This window comes from Chiloscyllium punctatum, chromosome 3 (genome assembly GCF_047496795.1).
Source record: "Chiloscyllium punctatum isolate Juve2018m chromosome 3, sChiPun1.3, whole genome shotgun sequence".
Taxonomy (NCBI): Eukaryota; Metazoa; Chordata; class Chondrichthyes; order Orectolobiformes; family Hemiscylliidae; genus Chiloscyllium; species Chiloscyllium punctatum.
Genome location: NC_092741.1, coordinates 145,663,025 through 145,682,225, shown reverse-complemented (window position 1 = coordinate 145,682,225; position 19,201 = coordinate 145,663,025). Strand labels below are relative to the sequence as shown.

General features: G+C 38.7%; 1 protein-coding gene across 3 annotated transcripts in view; it reads left to right on the top strand.

Annotated features, from left to right (window-relative positions):
* Positions 1–19,201, top strand: part of nbas (NBAS subunit of NRZ tethering complex) — a 248,990-nt gene that overhangs the window by 84,555 nt on the left and 145,234 nt on the right. For all 3 annotated transcript variants that reach the window (XM_072561955.1, XM_072561957.1, XM_072561954.1), the window contains exons 25-29: positions 2,242–2,415; positions 3,130–3,263; positions 7,743–7,805; positions 14,165–14,287; positions 15,999–16,101. In XM_072561955.1, the coding sequence (XP_072418056.1) occupies positions 2,242–2,415; positions 3,130–3,263; positions 7,743–7,805; positions 14,165–14,287; positions 15,999–16,101 (597 nt within the window). The remainder of the gene's footprint in view (positions 1–2,241; positions 2,416–3,129; positions 3,264–7,742; positions 7,806–14,164; positions 14,288–15,998; positions 16,102–19,201) is intronic.

Sequence of the window (19,201 nt, the reverse complement as noted above, 5' to 3'; positions counted from 1 at the left end):
TCAGTCTTCCCAGCTCCTCTGAGAGCAACACCACCTCCTCACCTCTACCCCTACCCCTACCCCTAGAAATCCTTGACATTGAGGTAATGTCAGACTTTGGCAGCACTGCTCGAAGCAGTGGCCTCTGCTGATGCTGTAGCAGGTCCAGGTCAAGAAACAGTGTCCATGCCTCAGGGAACAGGAGAGGAAGGGCAGGTTCAGGTCAGACCCCCCTTCTCTTTTCCCCCCCCCCATAATAATTTAAGAAGGTAACCTAGACCTGAACTTTTTTCACTTTTTAAAGGCAGATGTCATGTGGGTGTTGTAGGTGGGATGCAACTGGTCAAAACACTCTCCTTTGAGCAAAACAGAATTTACTTAAACACTATTGTTGAAACACAAACAAAAAAAAGCAGAATTCAGAATAACACTCACTATTGGAAAACTTAACCAAATCAATATAGCAACTTAATTAATTATTCCAATACATAACATCACATCAACGCACCTCTTGGCAAAAACATAATTTCAAACAGATTTTTACAGGCAGGAGAGAACAGCGTCCAGAGAGATTTGAGAGAAAATCAGAGGAATTCTTTTGAAACTTGCAACACTTCTGGACTCTCGCATTTTGTGACTGCGATAGCAAAAAAACAAACTAGAAAACCTGAACTGGGAGAACTGGCCACTTCCTTTCCATTGTTAAGATATTTTTTTAAAAACTCAAAGGCCTCTTTGGCACCTCTGCCTTTGCACTCTCTCTTCAAAAAAAAATCCAGGACTTGATTACCTTTTTTAAAGTAATTGCATTGTCACATGAAGGCCCCTGTAAAACATTATAGAGACATTAATATTTAGGGCAAGCAGTGAAGGTCTACAGCCACGATGATTCATGTCTCCATTAAGTCTTTCATTTGACCATGTCTGCCCTTGTCAAAGTCACCCTAACCCCCACACCAAATGACCAAAGGCATATCAGCTGATCACAATTGACAGATTAGTTGTGTGTCACGGCTCCTTGCTGGCTAAGTATCAGTGTTGGTGGAGAGAGGTCTCCAACTAGCCACTTTAGAGCCTTGCTTTCTCAGCCAGAGGCTAAGTCTCTTTAGGCTGTTCCACTTTGGACCAAATCAGAGGAAAATGGGAAACTGTGGAATGTCTGCCAAACCTCCCTGTTTGTGAACCCATCTATTGAATTCTACTTAGGTGTGCAAAAGAAGCTGACTGTGAATTGTTGTCTGATTTATCCTTAAATGCGTTTGGAATATCGTGTGCAGTGTTGGGTCCAATATCGACGAATCTACTGGTGTTGAAGGAGATCTAGAGGAGGTTTATGAGAATGATCCTGGGGATGAAGGGCTTGACGTATGAGGAGCAGTTGAGGAGTCTGCCTATATTTGATGGAGTTTTGGAAGATGAGGGATGATCTAATTGAAACTTAGTGAATACTGAAAGGCCTGGATAGAATGGATGTGGAGAAGATGTTTCCACTCAGAGATGAAAGCATAGCCTCTGAGTGAAGGGATGGCCCTTTCAAACTGTGATGAGAAATTTCTTCAGCCAGAGGGTGGTAAATCTGTGGAACTCATTGCCTCAGAGGGCTGAGGAGGCCAAGTCATTGAATGTCTTTAAGACAGAGAGAGAGAGATGTTCTTGATTAGTAATAGGATCAAGTGTTAGGGGGAGAAGGCAGGGGAATATGGTTAAAAACAATCAGCCATAATCAAATGGCAGAGTGTTTTGATGGGCCAAATGACCTAAGTCTGCTTCATATCATATGGTCTTAGTGGAATTTAAACTTTATTTAGTTATAAGTAAAAGCCAGTGCCTACCTATTCCATACAGCTGAACAGTATATTGCTAGTTGTTGTGGTTGTGTTCACCGAGCTGGGAATTTCTATTGCAGACATTTCGTCCCCTGTCTAGGTGACATCCTCAGTGCTTGGGAGCCTCCTGTGAGGATGTCACCTAGACAGGGGACGAAATGTCTGTAGCACAAATTCCCAGCTCAGCGAACACAACCACAACAACGAGCACCCGAGCTACAAATCTTCGCACAAACTTTGAGTATATTGCTAGGTATGTTATATTTTCAACAATTATTATGATGATGTATCTATTTTAAAATAATTAATTGAAAATAATGCATTGTGATTAACGTCTAAAGTTTTTAAAATATGATGAACATTTTCTTTCAATAATACAATACCTATGTACAAGTTACTATGATGTAATTGATGTCTTTTTTTTATATTTTTGTAGTCCTCTGAGGAAATGTATATAAAGAATGTCTACCAGTGGGTGGTTCCTTTCCTGCATCGCTGTGAGAGTAAAAATACTGGACATGCAGATGAGTTGCTAAGAGAGTACTTAGTAACAGAAGCAAAAGAGGATTTGAAGTACCCTTTGAAAATATTTCAGCAATCTAAACCCGATGTATGTTTGTTGCACTGTTAGTTTTCATGGTTTTAGTGAATAATGAAGCAGAGTTGACTTTTTCTTAATTAATCTTCCCATTGCAACCCGTTTACCACATGAGTTCTCTGGCCAAGTGCACAGTTAAGCAGACAGCTCCCAGGAATGTGTTGCAATGCCCAAGTAATAACTTGCGCATAATAATGCCTCTATCCTTTGGGAAAATTATTAGTGATTGCTCTTTTTTTGATGATTCTGTAATTGAAAAGTGTGGAAAGAAACCTTTGACCTGCTGTTCTTCAGTTCAGCCCATTTATATTAACAAATATTGTGTAGTTTCATTTTTGGAAGTTTCATTAACTTTACCCTTAATAAGTCACCTAAACCAAAAAGAGAAATGATTAGAGTCAGTTTTCACTGTTCATTTAGTTACTGAGATATCATAACATACTGAGGCAGCATGACATGAGATTTTCACTCTAAGCATTTTTTCTGTCTATATGTTAGCAGTGTTCTTAATTTGATGCCAACGTACATGTTGTTTCTTGTTTGTCTATGCTGGGAAACCACTAGATTTTTATGCACTTGATGCTTTTTGTAACTTGCTGTACATTTCTTTCTTGCAGTGGTTTCAATTCTTTTCACAAAACAAAGCAACCAAGAATAACAAGAGTTATTCTCAAAATACACCAGAAATCTGGTTCATTCCATCCTTATCTTTTTTTTTTCAATTAGTGTCAGCAGAAAATTATTCCTGACCATCACCAGTTAATGGCAGTAGCCCTGGAATGTCTCTACAACTGTGAGCGGGATGATCAGTTGGCTCTTTGTTATGATATCCTTGAATGCTTACCACAGCGGGGCTTTGGGTACGTATGATCCAAATCATGACCATTTATAGGTTGACTGTTGTATTCTACGACAACAATTATTCTAAAGACCATTGACCAATTTCAAAATGAATTGTTGCCAGTGCACACTCTTCTTCTACCTCATATACTTCCAAAAATGTATTTTTTTTTAATTGTAATTGGGGTTCATAAGATAAACAAATATCTTGCCATGGAACAGACAGGGAATTGAGGAATTGATATTTGCTTTTTTATTTATTCAGGGATATCAGCTTTGCTGGTTGGGCCACCATTTATTGTCCAGCCCTAATAGGTCTTGAGAATGTGATGATGCGTTGTCTTTTTGAACTGCTGCACTCCATTTATTGGACCCACAGTGCTGTTAGGTAGAGAGTTCCACACTTTTGAGCCAATGATGGTAATGGATCAGCAATATATTTCCAAGTCAGGATGGTGAGTGGATTGGAGGGGACCTTCCAGATGGTGGTGTTCCCATGTGTCTTCTGCCTTTGACCTTCCAGGCGGTAGTGGTCTTGGATTTGGAAGATAGTCTGAAAGGAGCCCTACTGAATTTCTGCAGTATGCTTTGTAGGTGGAGCACACTCTTGCTGCTGTGTGTTGGTGGAGAGAGTAAATGTTTAAGGATGTGATGCCAAACAAGCCAGTTATAAGCTAGGTTCATGACATACATGAAGAATGGTGGTTGGAGACTCATGTGGATCCCAAACACTGGAATAATCCGTTGCATTAAATATCTTGATTCTCTGCGGTAGATTCTACATAATATTACATTGCTTAGCACGTATTTTCATTTTAAATTTGAGTGAAGTAAATTTATAAAAGTCAATGATCCAGTATTTTTTGAAAACTTCTGCTGAAACCAATGTGTAAGTATGGCATATCTGTTATGCAAACATTTGTTGAAACTCAGGCATAAATAACTTGTGCCAATTCCAAGCCACGAGCGAGTTTTCTCTAATTTTGTGCCAATATTTTGTGGCATCTCCATCAAAGCAACACAGTATTGCTTCACCACCTACAAGTCTCCAGCACTGCCTTACACAATAAAAGTGCAACATGGATACATTTCCTGGAATTATTTCAGTTCTGAACAGTCTGTACACATAACTGGAACAGAACCCAAAGTATAGATTCTGATCACTAATGGTGCAGGTTTGTTTTTTCTAATGTTGAAAATTGAATTCTTCTTAATGATGCATTCAGTATATTTCAATTTCTATTAAAACAAATCACATTGAAACTTGAAATCTTCCGCAATTGTTTTTAAACATGCTATGTCTAATATCTGTAAATGATATTTGATGTATTTTGCTGGTTTTAATGCAGACCAAGGTCCTTCAAGAAGGAATATGGCCAAAGTTCACTGTTTTCCTCCCCCGTTAGAATTAGAATGTGGAAACAGGTCATTTGGCCCAACAAGTCCACACCGACCCTCTGAAGTGTAACCCAACCAGACCCATTTACCCCTGACGAAAGCACCTAGCCTACACATCCCTGAACATTATGGGCAATTTAGCATGGCCAGTTCACCTCACCTAATTGTGGGAGGAAACCCATGCAGACACGGGGAGAATGTGCAAACTCCAAACAGACAGTGGCCTGAGGCTGGAATTGAACCCAGGTCCTGGTGCTGAGGCAGCATAAATAAAATTATTTATTTATCCAATTGTTTGTGCTGATTTCTATTTGTTTTCTGCCCCTTTTCCACCGGCATATGATAATGAAATCTCAATATTTCAAAGTAACCAACTGAAGATCAATGGAAATTTTGGCATAACTTGCCAGTTAGACTGTTCCAAGGCAGTCAGGAATGCATATATGTGCAATACTCACTGTGAGGAGGGTAAGTAAGCAATAAATTTGGTAGATAATTAGTGTTAAAACTAAAATTGTCCCCACAAATACTAGAAATGAAAGCAGAAACAATGAGTGGTTATGCTTTGGCTTAATTAAGAGCTTAAAAATGTGTCCCTGGAAAAGCGCAGCAGGTCAGGCAGCATCAAAGGAACAGGAGAATCGAAGTTTCGGGCATAAGCCTTCTCCTGAAGAAGGGCTTATGCCCGAAACATCGATTCTCCTGTTCCTTTGATGCTGCCTGACCTGCTGTGCTTTTCCAGCAACACATTTTTATGCTCTGATCTCCAGCATCTGTAGTCCTCACTTTCTCCCTTTGGCTTAATTAAGTTTGCTTACTAAATAGGTTATATTCCTATAAAAAAATATTACCACATGAAAAGTGAGGTCCGTCAGAGCTTGACTTGGTAATAGTCTCAAGTGAATGCTCACTGTTGTCTCAACATAAAGTGGATAATGTGTTTTTGATTAATTAATCTGATAATGATTTTTTTCCTTTCCTCATTTTTGAGTTTCTCCTTTTTGATGAATATTACCAATAATTGTAACATAACAAATTCAAAATTAGCCTTGGTGGAAATTTTGTCCCAAATTGCGCTTGAACCATTAATGTCAATACTTAATTGTGAAATAGATGTAATGCCTATCCTCTTGGTTGCTGCTTGCAACTACTCTTGCCACAAGATTTGTCATTGCCATACTTGTTTGTCATGAACCATTCTCACTCATACATTGTAGTTCACCTCTTCCTTTTTTTTATTGCATCCTCCTCAAGCGGTTATTAATGACAATCCTTGAACACCGTATAGTTAATTAATTGTGTTGTAAAGGCAATGGCAATAATTTTGAGCTGAGGATAATGCTGATTGGAGAAAATAGTTGTTCGAATGCCAGTTTATTCCTACTTGTGTTTCCTGTCCATTTTAATACATTACCCCAATCCAATTACTTCAATTTTACACATTAACCTCTTGTCTGAGACTTTAACAAAAACCTTCTGAAAGTTCAAATAAACCACATCGACTGACTCCCCTTCAACTCTACACGTTGCATCCTCAAACAATTCCAGTTGATTTATCAAGCATGATTTCCCTTGCATAAATCCATGCTGACTCTGCCCAGTCCTGTCACTGTTTTCCAAGTATTCTGCTATTAAATCTTTTATAATGGATTCTGATATTTTTCCTACTACTGCCAGCAGGTTGAGTAATGTATAATTTCTAATTTTATCTCTACTTCCTTTTTTAAATAGAGAGGTTACTTTAGCTATTCTCCAATCTGTAGGAACTGTTCCAAATCGAAAGAATCTTCTAAATTGACCACCAATGCATCCTCTATTTCTATGACTGTTATATACTGGGAGATGTAGATTATCAAGTCTAAGGGATTGATCAGTCTTCAATCCCATCAATTTCCCCAGTGCCATTTCCTAACTTATACTGGTTTCCTTCCGTTTCTCTGTCTTGCTGAATGCTGTGTTCCCAATATTTCGAAGAAGTCATTTGTGTCCTACTTTGTGAAGTATGCATTTAGTTGGTCATCTATTTTCTTGTTAGCCATTATAAATTCCCCTGTTTTTGTCTGTAAGAGACCTACATTTGTCTTCACCAATCTTTTTCTCTTCACATGCATATTGATTGTTCTACCTGTTGATTTGATTTTGTCAGCATCTAGTGAGCTCCAAATTTAGATGTCAAAATGTGTTACCCTTTATAAGCATAATGCAACATGAAACTGCTGCATTTCTTTCTGTGGTTCTTTTATGTCTCAGGAAATTGCTAATTCCATTTTTTTCTTTGTCCAGCTACCCATGATTCAGATGTTTAATATAATTTCCCTCCAATGACTACAAAATATATTATGCTGTCATAATATTTTAATATCATAGAACTATAGAATCCTACAGTACAGAGGGAGGCCACTTGGCCTATCCTGTCTGTACTGGCTCCCATATGAACTTCGCAGATATTCCAATTCTCCACGCCTGTCATAGCCTTTGAAATTCATCACTTTGACACATCTATCCGGCTTTCTTTTGAAAGCACCTATAGAATCCAGCAGCACCACTCTCCCAGGCAATGCATTCCAATTCCTGAATGCTCTCCTAGAACATGGGCTCGAACTTTCAGAAAAACAATATCCAACCAAAGACTTAAGACAGTTAATAGGATGTACATTCAGCTGATGAATGCCTTGAAACATCTTCAGTCTTTTAATTTAGTTTATCAGGAAAGGTAAATCAGATTTAAGAATCTAAAAATATCATCCACCAAGAGTACCATTAGGTTAGAATCTTGAGTTGTGTGGAAGGTGATATTGTAAAGATAAGTAGATTCTCTAAGTTAGACCATTTTCCCAGTTTCGCCATCTCCGCCGCAGTTCTGAAGGGTCACTGAACTTGAAACATTAACTCTGCTTTCTCTCCAACGATGCTGCCAGACCTGCAGAGTTTCTCCAGCAATTTCTGTTGCTGTTTGTTTCCTATTGCTTAGATAATTGTTTTACAACTTTGTATCAAATTGAACTCAGACTAATGGCAGTATCAGTTATTCAGCCAAAAGTTGCTAGCATGTCATTTAAAGGTATAAAAACAATTTTTTTTCCGTTGTGCTTTTATCACAGTCCAGAGACAGAAATGTCTAAAACTCTGCATGACCAGGTTGACCTTTTGGAACAACATCTGAGGTAAGACTTCTCCCCTTCTGATTTATATGCGTCCATTTAAAAAAAATGCTTAACGATAAAAACTTGATGATGAGATATATTGTCAGTAATTGAGTGCAGCACAGTACGAGTAAGATGTTTTGAAATGCTGTAGTATTGGGACATGATTGTTTCTTTGTGTGTCTGCATTCTAGTTTTCAGTAACTGAGGCACAAGGACATTCCGGTCCCTTTGAACATCAACATTTCCCAGTATATCACCCATTAAGATTTACTCTGCATGCCTGTTTTTCCTGTCAAAGTGGATAAATTCACATTTTTCCACATTATATTCCATCTGTCATGTTCTCACCCACTCACTCGTGTCTAAATTCCCTTTGATTGCTTTCAACACACATTTTTGCACAGTTTTATATCATCAGCAAACTTGGAAATGTTACGTTTGGTCCCCCCCATCTAAATTGTTCTGAAGAAGGGTCACTGGATATGTCATATTAATTCAGCTTTCTCTCCACAGATGCTGCCAGACCTGCTGAGTTGGTCTAGCAATTTCTGCTTTTGTTCCAAATTGTTGACCCTAGATTATGAATAGCTAGAGCCCAAGCATCGATCCTTCTGGTGTCCCACTCATCATAGTCTGTCAACCTGAGAATGATCCATTTAATCCTATTGTCTCTTTTCTGACCATTAACTAATTCTCAATTGATACCATTATAATACCCCCAATCTCACATGCTTTAATATTACTTAGTCACTTGTGTGTAAGACTGAATTGTGAACACCTTTGAAAATCCAACCATAATCACTGGTTCTCTCCTATCTGCTCTGCTAGTTGCCTCTTCAAAGCAACTTCAAGAGATTTGTAAAACATGATTTTCCTTGCATAAATCCATGCCTAATCCTACTGCAGTTGTTTCACTCTCCAGTTATCTTGTCTTTGACAATAGATTCAAGTTTTTCCTCTACTGCATGGCTGATTAGCAGATTTGGTGTTCCTCAATTTCTTTCTCCCTCCTTTCTTAAATAGTTGTGTTACATTTGCGACCTTCCAATCTATGGAAGCATTCCAAAATTCTTTGAATTTTGAAAGATGGTCACCAATGCATCTATTATCTCCACAACCAGTCTTTGAAATGACTGATCATTGGGTCCAGGGGATTGATCGACTTTCAGTCCCATTAATTTCTCCAGGACTGTTCTTTTAAACTGTAATTTCTTTTAAGTTTCCCATTTTCACTAGACCCTTGATTGTCTCGTATTTCTGGAAAGCTTTTTGTACCCACTATATGAAGACAGATGCAAAGAGAAACAAAACAAATCTTGCCATTTCCTTTTCCCTGCCTGTAAGTTCTACTCTCTACCTACGATGGGCCCACATTTGCCTTTGCTACTTGTTTCCTTTTTACATAGTTATACAATCTGTTTTTGTTTTTACCTGTAGTACTTGGACGTTCTATTTTCTTTTTCTTCATCGGTTTCTTCGGCATATTTTAGTGAATTATGAATGCTCCTAGTCCTTAGGATTACTACTTTTTTTTATTGCAACTTTCTAAGCCTCCCCCTTTGATCTATTACAGTATTTAACTTTTCTTGTTAGTCATGATTAGCTAACATTTCCACCTCGGTTTTTGTTCCTTGAAGGCAAATTTGTTGGGAATCATATATTAGTTCTTTAAATATTAGCATTTGTTTGTCTCCTATCATGCCGTTTAATGTGTTTTCTCAATCTGCCACAGCCATTTTGCCTCCCGTTCCTTTGTAATGTCCTTTGTTTAGATTTAAAGCTTCAGTGTTAGATTGAGCCACATCATTTTCAGACTCAGATAAAATTCTATCATATTGTGGTCACTGCCCCCTTGAAACTTCTTTAAAATGACACTATTAATTACCCTTTCTCAATGCAAAATACTCAATCTGACATAGTTTGTTTTCGAGTTGGTTCCTCAAATATTGTTCTGGAATGCCATCTCCCATAAATTCCATGATTAATATGAGTGTACTTGGACTAGTACTATTCCACAGCATTAGTACTAATTAGGTTTACCCAGTCTTTATGTTGACATCTGACATAAATACCATTTAATCCTTGTTTCCTAATTTCTATTATGCCCTACATTTTTGCGACTGTTTGGTGATCTATAAGCAACTCCTACCAATGTTTGTTGTCTCTTAGTGTTTCCTAGATCCACCCAAGCTGATTCTACATCTTGATCTTTCAATTGAAGATTCCATCTCACTGATGTACTGAGCACACCCTTGATTCATTAACCTCTCATCCTTTTCACATTTCTTAAATGGTCCCTTCCTTGGTCACCCTAAATCCATGTCTCATAAAAATAGCATTATACCATATCTGTTTCTTTCATCTGTGCTGTTAATTAATCTATCTTGTTGAGAACATTGTATGAATTGATTCTGTCCTGATTATTTTCACAACCTCTCAGCTTATCTGCTGGCCCAGACTTAGGTTTGTCCACTCTGTTCCTTCCTGTCTTAGTCAGATTATTACTTTCCTTATTTCTGCTTTGCTGTCTTGCCTTGAGCTCTCTCTTAAATTTATCACATCTTAAAAAATCCCTTTTTTTGACTATTTTGTTTAAAGCGCTCTCTATGTGCCAGCCAGAATACTGGTCCTAGCATGGCACAGGCAAAATCTATCCCAATAGTACAACTCCCGCTTTCCCCGGTACTGGTATCACCACTTTCCCTGAATTAAAACTCATTTCTCTCACAGAAATCTTTGGACTAATTTTATTTACCCTAATTCAATTATATTCTGGTTTAGGAAATAATCTAGTGATTATTACCTTTGAAGTTCTGCTTTTTAATTTAACTCTGAGTTGCTCATAAACCTAATGCAGAACTTCCTTGCTTATTTTGTTGGCACTTAATGTTGACCACAACAACTATGCCCTTCACCTCTCGCTACAAGCTTCTATCTAGCTCAGTGCAAGATGTCCTAAGTTAAGAAGTCAGGTTTTGTAACAATTAAATTGCCTATTTAATTTCAAACTATGGAGTTGAAGGTCTTAAGAATAGGTAATTAGCATTTCTACTTGGTTACTTCTCCCTTGTTTCTGTGGAGATAGGTGTTGGAATGGGTAGAGTCCATAGCAAGCAATTGTAGTATTAAGTTACCAGGATGTCATATAACTTTATTCGCAGCACAAGTTACTGCCTCAGGGAGCTCCAATAGACTGGTTCAGAATTACTTACAGTCCGCAGCATCATGTTGACTCTGATTAACTTGAACATCTCCAAGTGCTGAGTTCGAGCTGCTTCTATAAAAACTTTAAACATTCTCCCTATGACAGATGTTAAGTTAGCTGGTCTGAGTGTTCTGTTTATGGTACGACTCCCTTTTTCAATAAAGGATTGATGTGCTAATGAGATCACCTTTGAATCAAGGGGATTTTGGAAAATGAAAATCAGTGTATGAACTCTCTCTTTTAAGAAAAGCTATTACTTTTAAAATGGGATGCAGCCCATCAGCACCCAAGCACTTTTCAGCTTGTAGCTCCATCAACTTACTCAATACCACTTCTCTGGTTAGTGTCATTGCCCTGAGCTCCTCCCCTTTTTTTTAATGAATGCTGCTTCTGGATTTTTAAAAAAATTTCCTCCACAATGAAAAATGATTCAAATTGCTGAATTCATCTCCTTTTATTCCATTATTTCTTCAGACTTCCTTTCTCGACAAGTGTCGCTTGTTAAGCCTTCTTCTTGAAATATTTATAGAACCACTTTGGATAAGTTTGTATTTTTGGCCAGCTTTTCTCTCATTAGCTAATTTTTTCCTTATTAAATTTCGAGTTCTTTTTATTTTGAGTCCAATTTTCTGCCACCTGGCTTCGTAAGCTTTCATAGAATTGTTAGCCCACACAAGGAGACCATTCAGCCCATTGTGTCAGTACCTGTTCTATTACTTTGTATTTCTATCCAAATAAATTATCCAATGTTGTCTTGAATGTCTCCATTGAACCTACCTCCTGTACACTTGCAGTTAGTGCATTCCACAGCCTAACCATTCGCCGTGTGTAAAGATTTTTCTCTCATTACCCTTTGTTTGTTTGTACATCACTTTAAATCTATGCCCTATCATTCTTTTTATTTTATGGGCAGTTACTCCATCCAGCCCAATCATAATTTTGAAAATCTCTACCAAATCTCCTCTGAGCTTCCATCTCTCCTCTGAGAACAGTCCCAGCTTCTTCAATCTATCCTCAGAACTGAAAAGTGTCAGTCCTGGAACATCCTTGTAACTCACTCTGCACTCTCTCCAATGCCTTCACATCTTTCTATGCTGCGGCATCCACAATTGTACACAATATTCCAGCTAAGATCTAAAAGGTGTCTTGGACAAGTTCAGCATCACCTCCCTGCTCTTTTACCCTCTGTCCTTATTAATGAAGTTGAGAACACTATGCTTTATTAACTGCTCCCTCTAACTGTTCTGCTCCCTTCAACATGTATACACCTGTACCACCTTTAGGATTGTGCCCCCTCATTTCATATTGTCTTTCAATATTCTTGTGACCAAAGTGCATCTGCTTCTGCTCGCACTTCCCCGCTCGCACTTCCCCGCTTTGAACTTCATCTGCCACCTATTCACTCACTCCGCCAATTATCAGCGTCCTTTTGAAGTTCCGCACTCTTCTCACAGTTCACAATTCTTCCAAGTTTACACTCATCTGCAAAACTATGAAATTATCCTCCATACACCAGTTGTATCAAATGCCTTCTAGAAATCCACATATGCCACATTAACAGCATTAACCTCGTTGACTCCTTTTATTATCTCTTCAAAAATTGAAACAAGTTAGTTAAACATGATTTCCCCATTAGAAATCAATTCTGACTCTTTCTAATCAACACGCAATTTTTCATGTGATTAATTCTATCCTGAATAGAACTACGTTTGTTCTTTAAGTTTGTAGTGTCATATAGTTATATAGTACGGAAACAGACCCCTTCAGATAACTTTGACCAGATATCCTAAACTGACCTCGTATAAATTCTGTGTACTCTGAAATATCTCAAGTGCCTGCCACTTTATCATTTAACTAGTTTACCAATTCATTTCAGCCATCTCTGCTTCATACACTCATAATTCCCCGACTTGAAATAAAATCTTGGACCCATAATATTAAATTCATTCATATTGCTGCCACTGAGGGGTGCTTGCTCTATGAGTTAATTCATTAATCCTACCTCATTGCACAATACCAGGTTCAGTATAATTTGCTGCTTGGCCAGTTCCAGAGCATGCTATTCTGAGAAGCTATCCCAAAAATATTGTAGGACTACTTCATCTGGACTTCTTTTGCCTATCAGGCATTTCCAGTCTGTAGGAGATTAAAATCTCCTACGATTATCCTCATGCCTTCCTGACAAGCTTTCATTATTTCTTCCTTCATGTTCCACCCAACCATGCAGTTACTGTTAGGAGGCCTGTACACCACTCCCACAAGTGACTTCATCCCTTTATCATTTTTCACTTCTACCTAAACTGTTTCAACATCTGTGATACCTGAACTTAGTATTCTTTTTTGTTGTGCTAATAATAAGGCAGTTATTGTAGAATTTTAATAATACAAATAGCAATTGGAATAGTTCCAGCTCACAAGTTGGGGAGGGAGCAAGTTCTTAAATTGAATCTAAGAGAACCTTTTTTAGCCAGTACATAACCTGACTAGGGAGAGGGCAGTTCTGGACCTGATATTCAGAAATGACCCCTGGCAGGTGGAAGACTTGTCAGTAGAGGAGCTTTTTGGAGCTAGAGGCCATAACTCAATTTGATGTTGGATAATTAGGAAGGTGGATAAAGATGTGCCTGAAATAACAGTCCAAAAATTGGGGAAAGGCTGATTTTACTAAAACTAGATACAATTTGGCCTAGGTGGAGGGGGAATGGGGGTAGCGGTCAAGAAAAAATAGCAAGAGTAACATGCAAACATGTTCTTTCAAAATAAAGGATGGGACCAAGACTGAGAATCCTGGATGTCAAGAGACAATAATGGGATGCTTAAGAAAGAAAGAAAAGTTTATGACAGATACCGAGGCCTCAATACGGCAGAGTCTCTGCAGGGGTATAAAAAGTGCAGGGAGGAACTTAGGAAAGGAAATTAGGAAAGCCAAAAGCATTTGGGAGAATAAAGTAAAACACAAAATATGTAAAGAGCAAGAAAATAGCTCGGGGAAAGTAGGATCCATTAGGGACCACTGAGAGAATCTCTATGCAGACCTGGTCCAGTCCTTGCCTGCTGCTTATATCTCGCCCTTTTTAAATAAGTCAGCCTATGTGCTCCTTTACCCCTGTCAGAGAAAATTGAAAATTGTAAGTTGTTACTTTAACTCATTACTTGTAATTATTTGCTTCAGTGTGGCAGAAATTTTGGAAAAGCATGGTCTGCAGAAACCAATTTCATTTGTAAAGAACACACAGTCAAGTTCAGAGGAGGCTCGTCTGCTTATGGTGCGGCTAACCAGGCATGTTGGACGCAAGTGAGTAAAGCTCATATTGCTTTCTAATGGTAAAGTTCTAAAATGGGTTTCAAAGTGCATTTTAACATGCAACTTCCTCTTACCTTCAACAAATTAGCTGATGGCCAATATTCTGGTAAAGACTTAGCCCATAATAATAAAAAAAAGTAACTTAATTAGATTGTGCTGGTAATGCTGCTTTCATTTTCCCTCCAACAGTCAAGTCATGAGGCAAGTCGAATTAAACTAAGCAAATCCTCTAATTTTCCATAATGGAATAACCACAAAAGAAATGAGGGTGAGAAAACCACAAAACACAAAATTGATCAACTGGTGACCTTTAGTCCTTTTTGAGAGCAATGTGTAAGGTCGCCTTGGCATGGAATAGGCTCCAGTGTCATAGGGCTGATGGAAGACTATAAACTGAGATAGTTAAGTGCACAATACCCTTCATTATTGTTATCAGGTAATATTGCTCAATAACTAATCTTCAGAACAAGGTGTGGGAGACTTGAGATTTTTCCCACAAAATGTCCCATGTACTTCCATAAAGGGCGGCACGGTGGCACAGTGGTTAGCACTGCTGCCTCACAACGCCAGAGACCCAGGTTCAATTCCTGCCTCAGGCGACTGACTGTGTGGAGTTTGCACGTTCTCCCCGTGTCTGCGTGGGTTTCCTCCGGGTGCTCCGGTTTCCTCCCACAGTCCAAAGATGTGCAGGTCAGGTGAATTGGCCATGCTAAATTGCCCGTAGTGTTAGGTTAAGGGGTAAATGCAGGGGTATGGGTGGGTTGCGCTTCGGCGGGGCGGTGTGGACTTGTTGGGCTGAAGGGCCTGTTTCCACACTGTAAGTAATCTAATCTAATCTAAAATCATGCCAATCTGATTCAGAGTAAATTTGAAGTTTGCTATTTCTCTGTGCTGGTAATCAGTGCACCTTCAAATGCACAAGCAACTTTGTTCTGTTTGGAGGCCATTGATCTTGACCAGGATGTATTTATGCTTTCAGTGCTTTGGTAATTGGGTTTTACATCCTTGAGGGAAGATTTCATCATCTCTACCTGGTATACACAAAAATTTCCAGTGCGAGTAACTGGTTACAATACTCACACGGACCTGAGTGTGTTTGTTTTTGAGTGATTTAAAACTAGCATGCAAGTGTAGCAAACAATTAGGAAAGTGAGTGCTACGTTGGCCTTAGATGAAAGAAGATTTGAGTACAAGAAAAAAGATATCTTGCTACAGTTTTATAGAGCCTTGGTAGATCTCATCTGCTTGTACTGTTTTGGTACTCTTATCTAAGGAGATGTTACATTGAGAATGCAACAGGTCAATCCCAGGGATAAGTGGATTGTTTTTTAAAAAGAGATTGAAAATTCTGGGTCTGTTTTCCATAGAACTTCAACAAAGGAAAATGACATCATTTAATACCTAGGAAATTCTGGCAACTTGTGGCAAGGTGGATATAGCTGATATGTTTCCCCTGACTGCTGAGGCTAGAACCAGAGAACATAATTTCAGGTTAAGCGATAGGCCATGTATGACCGAGATGTGGAGGAATTTCTTCATTCAGAAGGACGTGATTCTTTGGAATTTTCTACCTCCGAGAACTATGCAAGTTGTAAAGCAACACGTTTTCTTTTGGAACTATAAATCAAAATGGAAATTGGGCAGCTACAACTGAAATGCCAGGTGAGATTTATAGTTTGAAATCTTAAATTCTCTTCATCAGGAACCCACCTGTAAGTGAAAGTGAGTGGCGAGGCTTGCTTCAAGATCTTTTGGAAATGCAGCGTTCTGTATACAATTGTCTGGACTTCAATATCTGCTGTGAGGTACTTTTCTTTTCTTCCAGTTCCGACTTGATAAGAATGAAAGTGTTTGAACAGATCCCAATAAATGTGCTTGCTTAACAAATATTCGGAAGCGAAGAAAGATTTCATTGGATCTGAACTTAAATCTCAAATCTGAATTGCTCCTTGCTCTTTTAAGACTCTGCTTTCCCCTTCTATTCCACCTGATTTTGGATGTATCCGATGCATGGTTTCACAGTCAAGCTATCATTCTATTGACTTAGCCTTTCATGTAATCAAGTTTCTGAGATGAGAAGGTCATTTTGTATATGAGGGTTCAATAAATAAAATCATGTTTATTTGCAAACTGTTTTACATATTCTTACCTCTACTGAATGTAATTCAGTTTTGGTTTTGAAAAATAAACACTTCATTGTTTCCAGACCATATTATGATTATTTTGTAGAAAATCACATTCTAATTCACAAGTTCATACTCTGTATGGTGTTGGCATTTGTTTATTTTGTCCCTATGAATTTTACAATGTGCAACATTATATTTGAAATGCATGAAATAGAATTATACATTTGTTCCCTTATAAACCTTTGACTGAAAAAGATGCAAATTTGCAGTTGAAAAGGACAGACTGAAAATAATTGAGAGACAAAAGGAAATTGAAGACCAAAATAGTAAATCTCAAAAAAAATGTTAATTTTCAGAGAAAGAATGGAATAAGGAAAGATAAATTGAAAAATAAGATGCAATGGGAAATATTTAAATACATGATCAGTAAGAAAGCAAGTGAAATATATTCTTCTAAAATAACAAAATCATCTTGTCATTAATGAATAAATAGGCCAAAATTAAAACTATAGATAAAAATATATGTTCACTGTCTAGAAAGATAAATTGGTGCAGAAAGTTTGTCATTAGACCAGTCATCCTGGAGCCAGGACTACTAATTTGAAGACATGAGTATGAATCCAACTCGGCATTAGAATAACTTGGTTCTGTTAATTAAATCTGCAATTAAAAACTGGCTTCAGCCTCGTTCATTCAGGTCCACAGCCCCTGATACTGGTCTCACGTGCCACTCCGTTATATCAAAACCGCTGAGATAAAATCGAATAAGAGTAAAATTGGACAATTCATGTAGCACCAATCTAAGCATTAGATACCACATAGGCACAATCTGCCTTAACATCCGTGAACTTGTGCCCAATTGAGAGGACTGTGCGAGACGAATAAATGCAAGGGCTTGACTTTCAGAATTATGCCAATGTCCCAGACTCCTCCGTCACCATTTGAAAGATAACAAGCATGAAGGGGTGGCCCTAGGAGTTCTCGGTATTCTCTCTGGACCCTGTGATATCTTATGAAATCAGATCAAACATGAATAAGGAAAGCTGCTGCTAGTTTTCATCTTCACCATTCAGGTCAGAGTCTAGGAATCCTGTGGCAAGCAGCTCACCACCTTACGTCCCAAAGCCTGTCCACTGTTTACAAGGCACAAGTCAGGAATGTGATGGATTAGTCTCCTAATTGCCTGAGCAAGTGTGGCTACAAAAACACTCAAGAAGCTGAAACCACTGGGACAAAGCAACACTCTTGATTCGCAGCACATCCACGAGCATTCACTCCCTCCATCACCAATGTTTAACTATAGCAGTATGTACTGTCAAAAACATGCACTACAGCAGTTCATCAAAGCACCTTGGACAGCATTTTCCAAACGTTCTCTCTTGGAAACGCATCACCATTCCTTCATTGTTACTGGGTCAAAATCCTGGAACTCCCTCCCTAACAGCATTGTGGGTCTACCTATGTCAAATGATCTGCAACAGTTCAAGAATGTCACTCACTACCATCTTCTCAAGGTCAACAAGGACAGCCAATAGATAGTCATAGAGTTATAACGCCCTTTGGCCCAAACTAGTCCATGCTGACCAAAATGTCCCTTCAAGCTAACCCCATTTCCCTGCACTTGGCCCATATTCTTCTAAACCTTTCCGATCCATGTATTTGTCCAAATGCTTCTTTAATATTGTTAATGTACCCACCTCAACCACTTCTGCTGGCAGCTCATTCCATATGCATATTACTCTGTGTGTAAAAAATGTTACCCCTTAGGTTCTCTTTTATTCTTTCCCCTCTTACCTTAAACTGATGCCCTCTAGTCCTCCATTCCCCCAACCCTGGGAAAAAGACTGAGTGCATTCACCCAATCCATCCTCTCATGACCTTATACCCATATATAAGTCCCCCCTCAGTCTCACACACTCTAAAGAAAAAAGTCCGATCTTGTCTAACCTCTCTCTATAACTCAGATCTCTGAGTCCAGGCACCATCCTTATAAATTTCTTCTGCACTCTTTCCAGTTTAGTAATATCGTTCCTATAACAAGGTGACCAAAACTGAACACATTACCCCACATATGGTCTCACCAGTGTCCTGTATAACTACGTCATAACTTCCCAACTTATATCCTCAGTGCCCTGATTGATGAAGGCCAGTATGCCAAAAGCCTTTTTCATTGCCTTGTCTACCTGTGACTCTATTTTCAGAGAACTGTGAAACTGAACTCAAGGTCCCTATTTGCCACTACCCTCCTTAAGGTCTTATAATTCACCATGAAACTCCTACCTTGATTTGACTTTCAAAAATGCAAGACATTACACCTCTCTATAAAACTTTGGTTAGACCGCACTTGGAATACTGCGTCCAATTCTGGTCGCCCTATTATAGGAAAGATGTGGACGCTTTGGAAAGGGTTCAGAGGAGGTTTACCAGGATGCTGCCTTGCCTGGAGGGCTTATCTTATGAAGAGAGGTTGACTGAGTTCAGACTTTTTTTCTTTGGAGAAAAGGAGGAGGAGAGGGGACCTAATTGAGGTATACAAGGTAATGAGAGGCATAGATAGAGTCGATAGCCAGAGACTATTCCCCAGGGCAGAAATGGCAAACATGAGGGGTCATAGTTTTAAGCTGGTTGGAGGAAAGTATAGAAGGGATGTCAGAGGCGGGTTCTTTACACAGAGAGTTGTGAGAGCATGGAATGCGTTGCCATTCGCAGTTGTGGAAGCAAGGTCAATGAGGGCATTTAAGAGACTGCTGGACATGCATATGGTCACAGAAATCTGAGG